The sequence below is a fragment of the Anarhichas minor genome, unplaced genomic scaffold (assembly GCF_050575085.1).
Source record: "Anarhichas minor isolate MPS153535 unplaced genomic scaffold, ASM5057508v1 ptg000041l, whole genome shotgun sequence".
NCBI lineage: Eukaryota > Metazoa > Chordata > Actinopteri > Perciformes > Anarhichadidae > Anarhichas > Anarhichas minor.
Window position 1 is genome coordinate 5,077,702 of NW_027466487.1, and position 15,259 is coordinate 5,092,960.

Consider the following 15,259-nt stretch of genomic DNA (forward strand, 5'->3'; position numbering starts at 1 on the left):
TTAAGCTCCACATTTTGTCCCACTTCCTTTCTTACTCATGCAAGTAGAATAATGCTGGTATGAAACAAGGAGTTCATATTTAAACAGTGTTAATCTGATTTCAGCTTTGTCAATTTAAGCCTCTTTTAAAGGATTGTGTTGAAGCTTAGTTTCAAAACTCTCACAATCTGCTGTAGAAAATAAAATGGAAATCTCAACGCCGGGTCAGGTTTTGTGATGAAAACAATTTGATTATTTTGACATTTGTTGGTGTTAAGAGATTTTGGTTATAATAAAGAGCCAAATCAAAAAGACTAAAGCCTTGTTCAACTCAGACAAAGAAAACATTTTCTGAAATGTTCATGATGTAATGTACCAAAACATGCAACATGTATCCAAACCAAAAAGTGTGGAACAAACGTAGAAGTAAATAAATCTTTATTGTGAGACATTGGTAGGTGGAGCAGCTTTGCAGACACATATGAACAGCACAGGTGTTGATCGTGCAAATATGAAGTTAAAAGTTTTTAAGCCAATCCAAGTTTTTTCCTTTTCGTTCACCCGGATGAGCAGGGACATCAGGCATGTTTCCATCATCTCGCACAGGGACTGCATTAAGAAAGAAAGGAGGAGGAGCTTTAATAATTGATTAGACGGGTGTAGAAGTAAGTGGTTGAAATACCCAGAGCTGTGTCAGAGGCATCAGCATTGTGTGGCATCGTTTACCTGGGTAGTTGTACGGTGTAGACGAGTTGATCATTGCTGTATATTTTGTGATGGGGCTGATTAATGGAAGAGCAACACCTGAGGACACACAATTTCGAGATTAGATCTGATAACCAAATCATCTTGAAATAAGAATTTTGACAAATGGAGAAACAAATAGTGTTTTCAAAAGGACGTCTTGTTGTTTTACTCTTTTAATGTAACACACATGTTACATCATAAACTGAATGGCACTGAACTGAGTTACAGTAAATACATGCCACTGGAATCTCACGGGTCCATCTTATGTGATACTTCTGATTCCCTTCCATATCAAATGTTGCTTTAGTAGGCCATTATTAAGCACAGTGTTGTGCAGGAGGCTGATTACTGACCTATCAGTCCGATAGCACAGGCTGTCAGGATAACAGGCTCCTTATTCCACGCATTCTTCAGGAACGCTGCTATTCCTGCAGAAACACAAACAGGACAGGTTCAAATCCTCCACAGCTGACCGTTGAACACAGTTAGCTGACGTTAGCCACGGTTAGCATCGCATCCAAGGTCACGTTTTTCCTTTAATTTCGAGTGGATATCAATGTGTTAAAGTAACTTTGAGACCTAAATAGCGTAGTTTCAAATGTTTAAGTATTTATTCATGCTATCTCGAGGTCGTAATACAGCTAATTTCACCGGCTGTTTGTCCAAAAGATGAATATATAGAAACATACCCGCCATGTTGTCTTATGTAGTTTCAATCCCGCGGGTGTTCATGGGAAATGTAGTAACTACTATGTGACGTATAATTGTTGCGCCCGTCGCAAAAAAGAAAAACATTAGTTCGTCGACGAGACTGGCAGAGAAGCTGCACTTGTTTTGCTTTACGCTCGATTTTAGCAAAATGTAATGTTAGTAAATGCTCTAAGCTAAGTGTGTGTGTGAACTCTAGACTAATACTCCTGTAGAGTAGACTGACCATTAGAAACCGTTGGTGGAGTTATAAAACACGCAGGACACCGTTGTGTTTGGACATTAAGAAATGTAAGTACTGTGTATACTGAGACCTATAATGATAGTCAGTTAGGTACTTGTAATGTCACTCTACTTGAGTGTATCCAATTTATGCGACTTTATACTTTTACACTACTACGTTTGGCAAACATTGTACTGTTTACTTCACTACATGAGATTAAGATTAAGATTATTACAATACAAAACATAAATATGGACCTTTACCAGCTGCATCGTTAGTGGTGCTTACTCATTAATGCATCACTAATTAAAATCCAATAATATAAAGATATGATTATGAAATGTGCCATTCTGCATAATGAGTACTTTTACGTTTGGTACTCACTACTTCAATACTTTTACTTAAGAAAGAGTTTGAATGCAGGACTATATTTTACACTGTAATTTTGCTACTTTTACATCTTCCAACACTATAAGTTCTAATTATCATCAAAATTGGCATTACAGGTATAGTGAGATCGTATTTGCATATACCACTTGTGCATAAATAATGTTATTAAAAAGGTTTTTTTTCTTAATAAAATAATCTTCCGCCTTTTACAGATGATGGAGGATTTCTCTGGTTTGGCTCTGCCTCCTCTATTTGGAGGACACATCCTGGAGGCAGAGCTGGAGCCTGGTGGTGTGGAGCTGGGACCAGGAGAGGTAATGTTAATGATAATGATCACGGTAATGTTAATGTTAATGATCATGGTAATGCTTATATGGATGAGAGGAAGTGGGAACAGACAGTAGCCAGTGCTCCCAGTGTGTCCAAGTCACGAGAAACATGGCACATAGCTGTCTTGGTGCTAATTGTACCAAATATTATTACTTTAACACCACCTAAGTCATGAGCTCTGTCTTTAAAGAAAGAAGCTGCAGTCACACCCATTATCTATTTACATATGTCATGAATGTGATCTACAAATGGCACAATTTCTTCAAAATATTACTTTATGTAGCTTAGCGGATGGAGCAAGGATCTGCTGGGGTTGAAGGTCATTTTTCAACTGTTGAAACACACTTAAAACACTGACACAGACGGTCAAACACAAAACAGAAACTAGGTTGTTTTTTTGTCTCTTCAGGTGGAGCTGGGCCCGGGAAGCAATGAGCTGCTGGAGAGTACGGCACAGGAGGATGAAGAGAGAAGAGCGCTGGATAAGAGCAAATGTCTGGCTCTGAACAGGAGATGTAAAGATATTGAACAGGTGTGTGCAAGCTTGCATATGCGTGTCTCAGGGTTGGCATATGGATTATTTTGGGGTTTATTGTCATTTAGTTCCTAATTTCTTACATCATTTCTAGGTATGGATACTGATTACTGATACATTATTATAACCTTCTGCAATATGATTGTTTTTAACAAAGACTATGATACTTTCTTATTATTCTGCTGCTTTTCTACACTGTTTTATGAAAAAAACTCCCTAAAATTCCAATTCAATAATCAGATATTGGACTTTTTAATGTTCATATTTGACAAGTATGATGGTGCATCTGTAATCACTTCCATTTGTGTCTTTTTTTCAGGTGAATCAGAAGATTCTAGGTCGTCTTCATCAAGTACAAAGAATTACACGGCGCGTGAAGAAGGAAAGACGGTACTAAACCTCAGAACAGTAACTACATATTTGGCGTTTCCCACTTTGATGGCCCATCTGACAATTATGTTAATCTTGCAGGTTTCTCATGAGGACTTTAGATGGTCATGGGGATGACTACAGAAACGCCCAACTCACGATACTTCTAGAGGTGAGGTCGGACAGGGGGCCATATGTGAAACATTTAAAGAAAAAAAAAAAATGCACTTATCACCCCAGTTTTTGACAATAATGATCTCCTATTTTTTATATTCAAATTTCTGCATATATTCTGCATAATCTCTAAATTCAGGCTTGATTAGATTGTAGTAATTTGTTTTACTACAGCGGTTGATCATGGATGGATTAACCTGTTACGGGGCCCGGGGCAAAAAATGTAGGCCCCTCTTGAGAGGAAATTTAGCATGCGAGGACAATGTAAACTAAAATAATTAAGGTCTCTTAATCTGGATTTTGACACAGAACTCCTGTACAAGACAGGGACACAAAATCAGGAAATCATGCAGGAATGCACACTTTAGTTGATATTTGAGTTCAGATGACTAAAACCCAATACACACACAGCTAATTTGGGGCTTTGGGTCCTCTAAGGATACAAGGGCAGTTACCCAGCAGGTCTGCTGATTTGTTTGATGTACCAATAATAATAATAACATATGCTCAATTTATACGATTCATTTTTGAATTTTTCACCTTTTTTTATTTTTAAGGATGAGCCCGAAGCCCATTTAGATCCTGCGTCTGGAGTGGAGGATGAACGGGTCAACGGTGTGTCTGGTTCCACTTTGTCAGCAGCAATGCCTCATGCTACCGGACCGAAGAGGAGGAGGCATCGAATTCCACGGCAAGAAAAGGATAAAGACCAACAGGTAAGAGAAGGACTCTGCTGTACTGCTGTTGTCTATTTGTGTATTAGTACATGAGTGAGTGAGAGAGAGATTTAAGGATAATTGATTTGTTTGTTTGTTTGTTGTTTGTTTTTTTACCAGACTGAACCAGACATGTCAGTGTTGGCAGAGACACAGTTTGGAGAAATGCCCAGCCCAACTTCTCTGTCCCACTAATCTAAACTTGCATTGCAGCCCTGGATATGATGATGATGATGATGAAGGACAACCTAGTTTCTTTAACTGTTCAGTAGATACTTTGCCTCTGTTCAGCCAGGTGTTGCACTGTTTGTAGTTTTACTTGAACATTGTGAATAGAAATAATTAATGTAAGGTAAAATTAGATGTTATTCACTTGTTTTGTATATATTATTTTCTGTTGTCGCTTTTTGTACTTAGGAGATGATGACAAAACATAATTATGACCAGTGGCAAACCGTGCAGACTGTCACGGACAGCTTTGTTTGGTAAATATCTGGCAACCTAAATAAAATGATTGTGGGGTTGCAAACTTGTGTTATTATTGGCTTTCCTAATACATTCCTGGATACTATCAATGATTTCATGGTTCACAATTTTATTTCAGTAAATGCTGAAATATACTGGAATTGGACAGACTTTATTATGAAATGTTTTTATTAAAAGGTTTTTGAATTATAGTTTTTTATTTTATTTTTTTACCTTTTTAAAGGTGCTTAGAAAGGGCTTTGCTGACAACTACCTTTATTCATGTTCACAATTTAAACTGTGATTCATTATGTTTCTAAAAATAAACTGTAGGTCGATTTGCTAGGTTTTCCTGGAGCTTTTAGCCTCATTTCACAGTCTTTCTTTGTTATGGAGATCAATTTCTATAAATGTCTTGTTACCATGATATAACGAGGAATTCAATATCTATTTTAAATAAAAATCTATAATATCTTAGTAAAAATATCCATACTACGCAGTCAGAGGTTAATACAGATAAACTATTCAGAAAATGAATATTGTGAATGTCTTCTTTTAGATGCAGCTTTTGTTGTGTGTCGATCATACTTCATCAGACGGCCGAGCCAATGGCCTAACCCCATACCAGCGGATGTCTGTTAATGACAGGCGTGAGCTCTGACCAATTAGATGTTGTAGATTAAATTTAGGGCGGGGCCTAAACGCGGAGGTGGGATTTTAGCTACCGTCCATCTTCAGCTACATTACAGTGAGCGAGCTTGTCGAAAAGAAAACACAATTTGGAAGTAAAGAAGACTTTTTGGAATTAGTTTTGGCTGTATTTGAAAAAGACAAACGAAAGCCCATAACCTAGGTAAATGTCGGAAACAACTATAAATCTAGATGCTCAGTTTCCCTTTTACCTAAATTTGGCTAGCTGACTAGCTAAGCTGCTAGCTAGCATTTTATGCATTAGCTAGTCAGACAGTTAGCCATATTAGCTAGCAGGTTAACGATTAGAACGGGTTATGTTATATTGTGCCTTTCACCATGCAAAACCACCATATAAAAGCTTTTCTGCGCCCCAAAATAATGATGCATGAATATAACGCCCATCCATCAATATGCTTGGCGCTATTTGTTTTGAAAGGGGCCAGTTGGTAGCCGAGCGAGGTGGACGTGCTAAGATACTGGCTAATAGTAGCGTTAGCTGGCTAGGATGCTAATTTTAGCAGATAACCATGTCAGTCATTTTGGTAACAGTAAGATCAGCTTTGTCCACGTAAATATAACGATAGACAAACCACCATACAAAAGTTCTGGTTCAAAGTGTCCTTAAACTATGAATATATAACGTTATTTGTGCAGCTAACGTTAACTGGCCAGCTAGCTGGAGGTAACGTCAGTTCGACTCTCTGGAAACCAATGTACTGATGCTCTGTTGAAGGGATTTGTGTTATGTTTGAATGCACGTTTGGTTTTCTTTACATAGTTAACTTTGTGACAGACGGAATGTGGACATAGTCGTAGTCAGAGCCATGGCTGACAAGAGAAAACTACAAGGTAAGACTGTTGGTGTAATTCATCAGTAATGTTGCACAGGATCCATCACACTGTCCAGCCTGGCATCTTAGAGAGAGACTCAGACTGACTTCATCTAGCAAAGTTTTTGGTGTTGCACAGATTTTTATGCAATAATGTTGGACCACATCTTTTATCTCCACAGGTGAGATCGATAGATGTTTAAAAAAAGTAGCTGAAGGTGTAGAACAGTTTGAAGACATCTGGCAAAAGGTATAAGATCTTTACATCCTGCATTTTTTTATTACTCTATTTAAAAAAATGATGCAGCATGACCTAAAATATCTCATTTATTTGTTTACGTTTTAGCTTCACAATGCAGCCAATGCAAACCAGAAGGAAAAATATGAGGCTGACCTCAAGAAAGAGATTAAAAAACTACAGGTAAGTCAAGTTACCAAGCACATCTGTCTTGTCCCTTTGCTGTGTGTGTGCTCTTCAACAACAATGTGTGTTTTTGAAAGTGGTTATATTTTTCTATCTGCCCTCTTCCCAGCGATTGAGAGATCAGATAAAAACATGGGTGGCCTCGAACGAGATCAAAGACAAAAGGCAGCTAGTCGAGAACCGCAAACTTATAGAGACGGTATGCTTCTCCATCATTTCTTGTTTTAGGTCTATTACTGTTTGTTCATCAAAACGGTTAACTCAACAAGGCTTTTGTGATTTTTCTTTCCTTAGCAAATGGAGCGGTTCAAGGTGGTGGAACGGGAAACAAAAACAAAAGCCTACTCTAAAGAAGGCTTAGGGCTCGCTCAGAAAGTGGATCCAGCTCAGAGGGAAAAAGAGGAAACGGGACAGTGGCTAACAGTAATACATCCGTTATTATCTCTACCTGTTGTACTTATTGTTGTGAACATTTTGGTCAAATACTAAGTATAACGTATCACCCAGGGTTTATTAAATAAGGCAGTTTGATTAAAAAACAAATGTGTTTCAGGAGGAACTTTTGATTGAATCCATTAATGCTCTTTTTTCTGACTTCTTCCTCACCCATAGAATACAATAGACACTCTAAATATGCAGGTGGATCAGTTTGAAAGTGAGGTTGAATCGCTTTCAGTTCAGACGAAAAAGAAGAAGGGCGATAAAGATGTAAGTCGACCATTATTATTTTCAAGGACACTCTTTTTTTTTTTCTGCACACTGAATATGCAGCGTAGTGTAGCCCAATGTAGTCTGGTAACAGTTTGAGTCAGATGTTTGTCACAGACCTCATGCTTGTATTCTGTCTTTCATAAAGAAGCAAGATCGTATCGAGGAGCTCAAGCGGTTGATTGAGAGGCATCGATTCCACATTCTCATGTTGGAGACCATTTTACGAATGCTGGATAATGACTCGGTACCAGTGGATGCAATCCAGAAGATCAAGGATGATGTCGAATACTACATTGATTCCTCCCAAGACCCGGACTTTGAAGAGAACGAGTTCATATACGACGACTTAGACCTGGAAGACATCCGTGAGTAGAGCGCTGTGGAGTGTTACGATGCTGCTTTTGTTCAGACATCAGGTGGACTATCATGACAGGATCTTGCACTGTTCTCTGTCCCGTGTTTTTCTGGTAGCTGCAGCCTTAGTTGCAACTTCTCCATCGGGTCAGGGCAATCTGGAGGATGAGATGTTTCTCCACTCCAGCAGCACTCCCACTTCCACAACCTCCTCGTCACCTATTCCTCCATCCCCGGCCACTTGCACTGCTGTACGTTCTTGTGTTTGTATTATTACAACTTGGTGTCAATGTGTTTAAGGGATGCTGGGTAGAAAAAGTACATTCTGACACAAGTGATTTAAGAATCAACATTTCGAAAGTGGATTGTCATATCAAGGTATTTCCTCCTATAGGAGAACTCGGAGGACGATAAGAAAAGAGGACGATCAACAGACAGTGAAGTTGGTCAGGTGAGAGGCTCTCATCTGTATTGTGCCGGTAGATAAACAGTTTAGTGCAGCGCTCTTCACACGTGGTCCTACAGAGGCTGAAGTTTTTTTCTCTGTGGGACCATTGTTGGAGACTTCTGTCTCTAGTTCACAGTACACTCACTTTGTTCCTCACACACTTTGTACAGCTGTAAAGTTTGTCTGAAGTTTCTTTTTCTGGTGCCTTTTCATTTTCAGTCACCTGTGAAGAACGGCACCCCATCCTTGCTATCGTCCTTCTCCTCCTCCTCCACCACCTCTGGATCCTCCTCATCCTCCTCCCTCGTGTCCATGGCAAGTGTTGTCGGAGGCATTCCCGTTGTTCCCCCAAGCAGCAGTCTTATAGGGAGCTTCAGCAGCGCGGTGCAGCAACATCAGCATCAATCTGCACTACAGCAGCAACAACCTCAGCTAACCAACCAACCGCAGCAGCAGCAGCAGCAACAGCAACAACAACAACAGCAGCAGTCACCTCAGACAAAACCCTCTGCCCCATCAAACAACACCCCCAGCCCGCCCAGCAACCCTCTTCTCCCAGCCTCAACTGCACCCTCTCTCCCCACGCTCAGCACACCCAGTTCATCAGCTACCAACTCTCAGTCTCAGCTCACATCTCTGCCCACCCCTATATCCAGTTTGGGACTCGGACTGGGGCTGGGATTGAGCAAAATTGGCCTGATGGGGACCAGCAGTGCCAACCAAATGTCTGGTTTGGGCCTGGGTGTCCACTCGTCTCCTTTAAACACAATGGCAGGGCTCATTTTAGGCTCCACACCGGCCCCTTACGCCCAGGCAGCAGCATTGGGAGGCTTGGGTTTGAGCAGCACCACCCAGTCCAGCATTTCAGTAGAGAGCAGCACTTCCATACCCACCTCTGGCTCCAGTGGAGTCACCACCAACGGGGCGGTGGTCGGGCTCGGTTTGCTAGGTTCCAGCCCGGCCCACGTCTCTTTGAGCGCGAGTATTCTGGGACTGGTTCCTGGGCAAAATGTAGACCCAGGTGCCTCTCAGTTGCCCTCGAGTTCTGTCAGCACTATCCCCGGAGTGGTTGGCATGATGGGAGGCAATGGAGGGAACGTCAGCGTGGTGGGAGGAGTAGGATTGAATGCTGCTCCTGCTAGACCACCCAGTGGACTGAAGCAAAACGGAAGCACAAGTACGTTATTTTGTTGCGCTTGGCCTTGTGTGACTCTTTACTTATCTGTTTAAGTCAACTTTCTTTATAAGAGATTTTTTGTCCTCACCTGTCCTCAGGTTACAGTGCCGTAGTGGCAGAGAACTCCACAGAATCAACTCTAAGCACACCGAGCCAGTCACAAAGCAGCCAACCCTCATCTCTCAGTTCTTCAACCAGTCAGCCGTGAGTTCTTTGTTGCTCACTTGATCACTTCTTCTTACGTGATAGTTGTTAACCTGTCTCTTTGTTGTTCCCACTCTACTTGCTGCAGGATGGACAATGGTCCCAGTTTAATCAGCTCCATCACCTTGCCTCCCAGCTCTCCGTCCCCCTCGTTCTCAGACAGCACACCCGGAGGAGGGAGTCTCCTCAACGGGCCCCACTCCTACACACAGGCCTCTGAGGCTCTCAAGGTGAGGGGCCATAGCATGGGTTGGCATGTCAGACTGTGGGAGAAACAGCTTTCTACACTAATCATTATATCTGCCCTCACATTGCAAAAAGGATGCTTCTCATCACTGATTCCTCATCAGTGCTTGAAGAGTAAATATTAACGCATCCTGTAATTTAAATGGATGCTTAAGACCTAATAATGATTCAGTTATTATATGCACAACAGTTTCAGAGAAGTGTAGTTGCCAATGAAGATCTAAGATCTCGGCCTCCAATCAAAGGCATAGAATAGTTCGTTAAATTAGACAGCTAAAATAAAAATAAAGAAATATTAATTTGTAGTTTACAGTGTTTCAAATGGATTAACTGACTGAAAAGTGATCCAATAAATGCATAATGAGAAGTAATAAATATATGCACAGGGTTGGTAACAGTTTGTAAAACAGTATCTAAATTATACAGAAATAAAGTCACAATATTATCGCTAAGTGTCGAGCAATGAGCTCAAGAGCTCAAAAGTCTTATTATTGTATGAAGCTGTCCCCGAGCCTGCCGTACGGCAGCAGGCAGACCCGTTTGTGGGTGTGGTCTTTGGGGTCTCTGATGATCTCGTTGGCCCTCTTCCAACACCACTGTGATGCAGCCGGTCAGGATACTCGGGTTGGTGCATCTGTAGACGATGCGGAGTATCCTGGAGTTACGTTGAACCTCTCCTGCTGAGGAGGAAGAGCCGCTGTCTTGCGGTCTCCAGTCTAATCATTTATGCAACTGGATTATTTTTCATATTGCCAAATTACTTTGCTGGCATTTGTAGTTTTCTGGGTACTTTTGTTTGATAAATTTGGGGAGAACGCTGATGAGCTCAGATGTAAATAGCATCATTAAACGCTCCCTGACTGCCCACGAACCTCTGTTCTGAGACACATTTATACCGGACACAGAAGCCCACATCTACCCGGTGGTACACTTAGATAGAAATCATGTCAGGATATATTTAGACACCACGAAGCAGACAGTGTTGCACACTGTATCAGTACAGAATGTATAATATAATGATGTTAGTATACGTTATCTGTGCTTTTTATTTATGCTCATTGTGTCTGATACACGTCATTGCTGCTGGCTGTAGGTGCATCGTTTTAGACAGGAGGTGATTTTTCAGGGGAGGCATCTCTGACTGTTGTAGGTCAATGTAGCAGCTGTAATAGTATTTGTTTTTCTGCTCTGGTATTTCATCTCTAATGCTCCCGTACGTTGTCCTTCTGCTCTCTAATGCCCATAACTGTAGGTTTTCCTCGATCAACCCCCCAGTTCATGTGTTATCTCGATCTCGTTCCCACCTCAGGCCCCTGAACCTCTCAGTTCTCTGAAGGCGATGGCTGAGAGAGCAGCGCTGGGATCAGGCCTGGATGGAGAGATTCCCAACCTGCACCTAACAGACAGAGGTCGGAACGGTCAGACTCTTTGTTTTTATTACACTGACTTACACACTGACCTATTAATGAAATGGAGGTGACTTAGGGATTAATAGAGGATGTTTTTACTCCATTGTTAGCACATTGTAACAGCTGCAATAGTAGATGTGTACTAAAGATAAGTACTAAAACTATTAATCTATTTGCCAACTGACAGAAAATTGATTTTAAGTTTCCAATTATCAATGAAATGATAATCAGTCAGGTATTAAGTAAACACATAAACATCAACTCGTTAATACAGTTGCTGCTTCTCTTAGTGGTATTCTCTTTGTTAGCTACACTGAGTGTATTTCAGACATTGAACAAAATGTAAACAGTCTATAATGAAAATTGGTAGTTGCAGCTGTACAACTCGTAAATAGAACAGTGCTCCTGAAAGAAGTTTATTAAATATATTTCCTTTAGCGAGACAAAACGCAGTGTGAACGAGTACAGAAGAGTCTCTACAGTATTTGTGTCTCGACTCAATCGTTCACTTTTTCTTTGTTCTGCAGATATCTTCTCTGGTTCATCTGCAGCGCCCGGCACACCTGCCGCCCCTCAGCCGTCCGTGTCGGAAGTCAGCATCCCCCCGTCGCTCGGGGTCTGTCCACTCGGCCCCACCCCCCTCCCCAAAGACCAGCTCTACCAGCAGGCCATGCAGGAGTCCGCATGGACACACATGCCACACCCCTCCGACTCTGAGAGGATCAGGTGACGACATATTTCATTTACCGGTGATGATGCGTCTTTCAAACAAAGAGCTGGGCTTTAAATCTGTAATTTCACAAACTTGCTTTGATAATTTGGTAATGATTTATTGAGTCAACAATATTGTATTTATTTTTTTTATCCCAGTTTAAATATCCTTTTTACTGTACATCATCATGGCTCCTCTCTAGTACATGATGTGCACATCCGTTATAACCTGTTTGAAGAATGAGTCGAGTGATATTCAATATACTTCTCTAAGTACTTCATTTTAGAAAAATTAACTGAATAGTCCTGCAGCTTTAAATTCAGTTAATTCAGGTGTGAAGGGATCTCGATATTATATTCTTCTCATCTTCTAATAAGACATTTGTTTGCAGGGACTTTATCTGTTATTAAAACCATTGTTTCAGCTCTATTCCTCTCTGTTATCATTGTTGGGATTCTGATCATATTGAGCTCTTAGGTTCATTTTCTGTGCCTTCATGTTGGATGCGAGTGGGTACGTTTGCTCAAAAGATTTGTGCTTTTTGTCGTAGTGGCGCTTCACATTGCTCCTTCAGTCTCTGAACACATGAGACATACTGGTTTTGAATTGCCGTTGGGAAGAATGAACATTTAAGAGTCTGTCCATTCTTAGTTTAATTAAAGACTCTAGTCTCTGCCAAGTGTGTGTTTCTCACTCGAGTCGAGGGTGATAATTATCGGAAAATACACATTTGATTGGCTGAGTAGCATCACGTGATATGTTTTACAACGCGTGTAATTGCTCGGTGTTTCCTGGATCGCTGAACGAGTGCCGTAAAGGCTGGAAAAGCTGCGCCGGTTAAAAAAGAGGCGCTCCGTCAAAGTATATCTGGACCCATTAGTGAACCCTGTACTACACTGACACTTTTTCAACATACTATGACTTTGGATTTGGTTTGTTTAATGGTGTGGTTGTACCCTTTACTTGAAGAATTGTTTTCCCCGATGGATTTAGAACCGTCTGTGCTTCTGTCCTAAAGGCAATACCTGATGAGGAATCCGTGTCCCACCTTGCCCTTCCACCATCAGATACCACCGCACCACTCTGACTCTATAGAGTTCTACCAGAGGCTGTCCACAGAAACACTCTTTTTCATCTTCTACTACCTGGAGGTAAAACAATCGACCCAGCCCCTCAATAGCTTTTCCCAGACAACCTTTTCGTTTGTTTCCCAGTGATGTAAGCTTGATGGTGTATTTGACCTTCCTCTCTCTCTCTCTCTCTCTCTCTCTCAGGGCACCAAGGCTCAGTATTTGTCTGCCAAGGCGCTGAAGAAACAGTCATGGAGGTTTCACACCAAGTACATGATGTGGTTCCAGAGGCACGAGGAGCCAAAGACTATAACTGATGAGTTTGAACAGGTGCAGACTCTCCACAGTACACATTTTTCTCTTAAAGTTTGAAATAAAGTATCGGGTTTGTGGTTTCAGGTTTTTAATGCTTCTTCTTTCCACTCTGCTGATTCTGCAGGGCACTTACATTTACTTTGACTATGAGAAATGGGGCCAGAGGAAGAAGGAGGGGTTCACCTTTGAGTACAGGTACCTCGAGGACCGAGACCTGCAGTGACGGACGGAGTGACACAAAAGGACAGAGAGAGAGAGACAAAACGTGCTGCTGTTGACATTCCGAGACTGAACTTCAAACTGTGGATAGAGATTGTGATGTGTAGTAGAAACCCTCTCCTAAAATGGAGACTGGTGTCTGTATAGGCTGCATCTCAACGTGAAGTCCTCGATCCTCCTGTAGCGCTTTGCTTTTGACAAAAATGCCCTGTGGGCCTGATCAAATGCACCACGCTGCTCGAGTTGGTAGGGTTCTCACTAGAGATCTGCGTTTGTGCCTGTCTGTGTGCACACTCAGTATGTGGCATTAGGAAAGCCTACCCCATGCATGTTTCTCATGTTTTCTTTTCTTTTCCATTTCAACAAGATTCTCTATACCACCTACCCAACATGAGCCTGGAAGCCTTTGACTTGACACAAAACAAACCTTGGATTTGATTAAGTAAACTGGCCATCTTGTATTTCCTGTAGTTTGGTCGAGTAGAATGGGGAGGTACAGTGGACATTTAGTCACGGTGTGTAGGACTGGCTTCTTTTAAGACCCTACGATGCCTGTTGAATATGGTCACTATTAGAGATAGTGAGCGGTTATCAATAGTTTTTATTGATATTGTCTTGGTCGATTAAAACGCTTATTGAGAGTGACCACGGGGCCTCTCCCTGTGACAGGGAAAGAGTCCTTATTGGACATGGATTAAATTGCTATGCAATTGAACTGGTCTCTGACTCCCTCTCTTTACAAATAAAATGTTTTTAAGTTAACCTGTCAAGAAAAGAAAATGCATTATTATGGCGCATTCATGTTTGTGACAAATTAATAAACTTGTAAAATAAATCTTAAATATAGGGTTCGAGACATTTTTATCTGTGATGTTTGATTTGTACACCATCGAGCAACTCATCATCCTCAATGCAAAATGCCACGGTAACAGTAGTGAATGTACCTGTACCCAAATCACCTTTTAATTACCCAAAATACACAGATAGCGTTAGATTGGTTGATTGATTGAGATTGGTTCGAGTCAACTTCCCACTTTAAATTAAGATTTTTTTTCTATTCCGTTGATGTTACTTCATCCTAAAAACCCACCGTGTTTAACTTACCACCTGATATTTTAAGTAAACCCCTACACAGTGAATGTGCACTGAAACTGTTTACATGTAGAGTGAAAACACAAATCCTAAAAGTCTGCTGGTAGATTTGTGGGTCAAGTAAGAAATGTCTACTTTGCCGTGGATGTTCATGTGCTCCACTGAAGAACAAGAAGGCTTAATCTAGTGCGGGACAGATCACACCTTTTCTTGGCAGTTTGAATGGGGAGAGTGTTAAACTGAATCAGATTTTTCCATTTAAGCAACCATGAAAAGTTAAGGTCTGTACTGCATTTATAGATTTCATGTGTGATTTGTTTCAGGCTTTTTGGGGGGGGAGGGAGGGAGGGGGTGGGTGAATTGAGGATGTGAAAAAAAAGGAAAATACAGCAAAGTCATGAGAGATTTGCCTTTTATAGATTCTATTTTTGGGGCTTTTAAGGTTTTCAGAAAGGGTTGGTCAGTTAAGGGATTGCTAAAATGTGAATTTCAAGATGCATTTACAATTTATTTCTCATCACAGTTCTGCATGGAAGATGTCATAAAACAGGGGTGTAAAGAGGATTGTAAAATTTCAATAAATACTTTTAAGAAATTACAAGTCAGTGTGGTGTAAAGTCCTGTCATTCCTAAATGGAATATGGATTCACTTATATAGACAAGCTTGGCTTTGATTTGGTGGCCGGGTATCAACTTCCAGCTAATTGGTTGAGATTTGA

At 41.0% G+C, this 15,259-nt stretch overlaps 3 protein-coding genes across 9 annotated transcripts; 2 read left to right on the plus strand and 1 right to left on the minus strand.

The window, feature by feature from the left end:
- Window positions 1–400: 400 nt before the first annotated feature.
- On the minus strand, window positions 401–1,471 carry ndufa3 (NADH:ubiquinone oxidoreductase subunit A3). Its single transcript, XM_076109406.1, has 4 exons — window positions 1,416–1,471; window positions 1,080–1,154; window positions 706–783; window positions 401–588 (listed from the first exon to the last, which is right to left on the minus strand). The coding sequence occupies exons 1-4, from the start codon at window positions 1,420–1,422 to the stop codon at window positions 497–499; spliced, it is 252 nt and encodes an 83-aa protein (XP_075965521.1). The 5' UTR covers window positions 1,423–1,471; the 3' UTR covers window positions 401–496.
- Window positions 1,472–1,507: 36 nt separating this feature from the next.
- On the plus strand, window positions 1,508–4,993 carry tfpt (TCF3 (E2A) fusion partner). Its single transcript, XM_076109401.1, has 7 exons — window positions 1,508–1,725; window positions 2,260–2,361; window positions 2,787–2,909; window positions 3,232–3,302; window positions 3,384–3,453; window positions 4,013–4,171; window positions 4,292–4,993. The coding sequence occupies exons 2-7, from the start codon at window positions 2,260–2,262 to the stop codon at window positions 4,364–4,366; spliced, it is 600 nt and encodes a 199-aa protein (XP_075965516.1). The 5' UTR covers window positions 1,508–1,725; the 3' UTR covers window positions 4,367–4,993.
- Window positions 4,994–5,332: 339 nt separating this feature from the next.
- Window positions 5,333–15,135, plus strand: cnot3a (CCR4-NOT transcription complex, subunit 3a). Of its 7 annotated transcripts, none has more exons than XM_076109357.1 (18): window positions 5,333–5,489; window positions 6,108–6,178; window positions 6,342–6,409; window positions 6,506–6,580; window positions 6,693–6,782; window positions 6,878–7,006; window positions 7,196–7,291; window positions 7,440–7,659; window positions 7,766–7,899; window positions 8,043–8,099; window positions 8,316–9,273; window positions 9,372–9,477; window positions 9,566–9,707; window positions 10,976–11,141; window positions 11,660–11,858; window positions 12,863–12,995; window positions 13,119–13,244; window positions 13,354–15,135. In XM_076109357.1, the coding sequence occupies exons 2-18, from the start codon at window positions 6,154–6,156 to the stop codon at window positions 13,450–13,452; spliced, it is 2,823 nt and encodes a 940-aa protein (XP_075965472.1). In that variant the 5' UTR covers window positions 5,333–5,489; window positions 6,108–6,153; the 3' UTR covers window positions 13,453–15,135. The 7 variants fall into 7 exon arrangements, with proteins under 7 accessions (XP_075965472.1, XP_075965475.1, XP_075965476.1 ...); XM_076109360.1 differs by having other exon boundaries at window positions 10,976–11,132; XM_076109361.1 differs by having other exon boundaries at window positions 11,033–11,141.
- The last annotated feature ends 124 nt before the right edge of the window (window positions 15,136–15,259 follow it).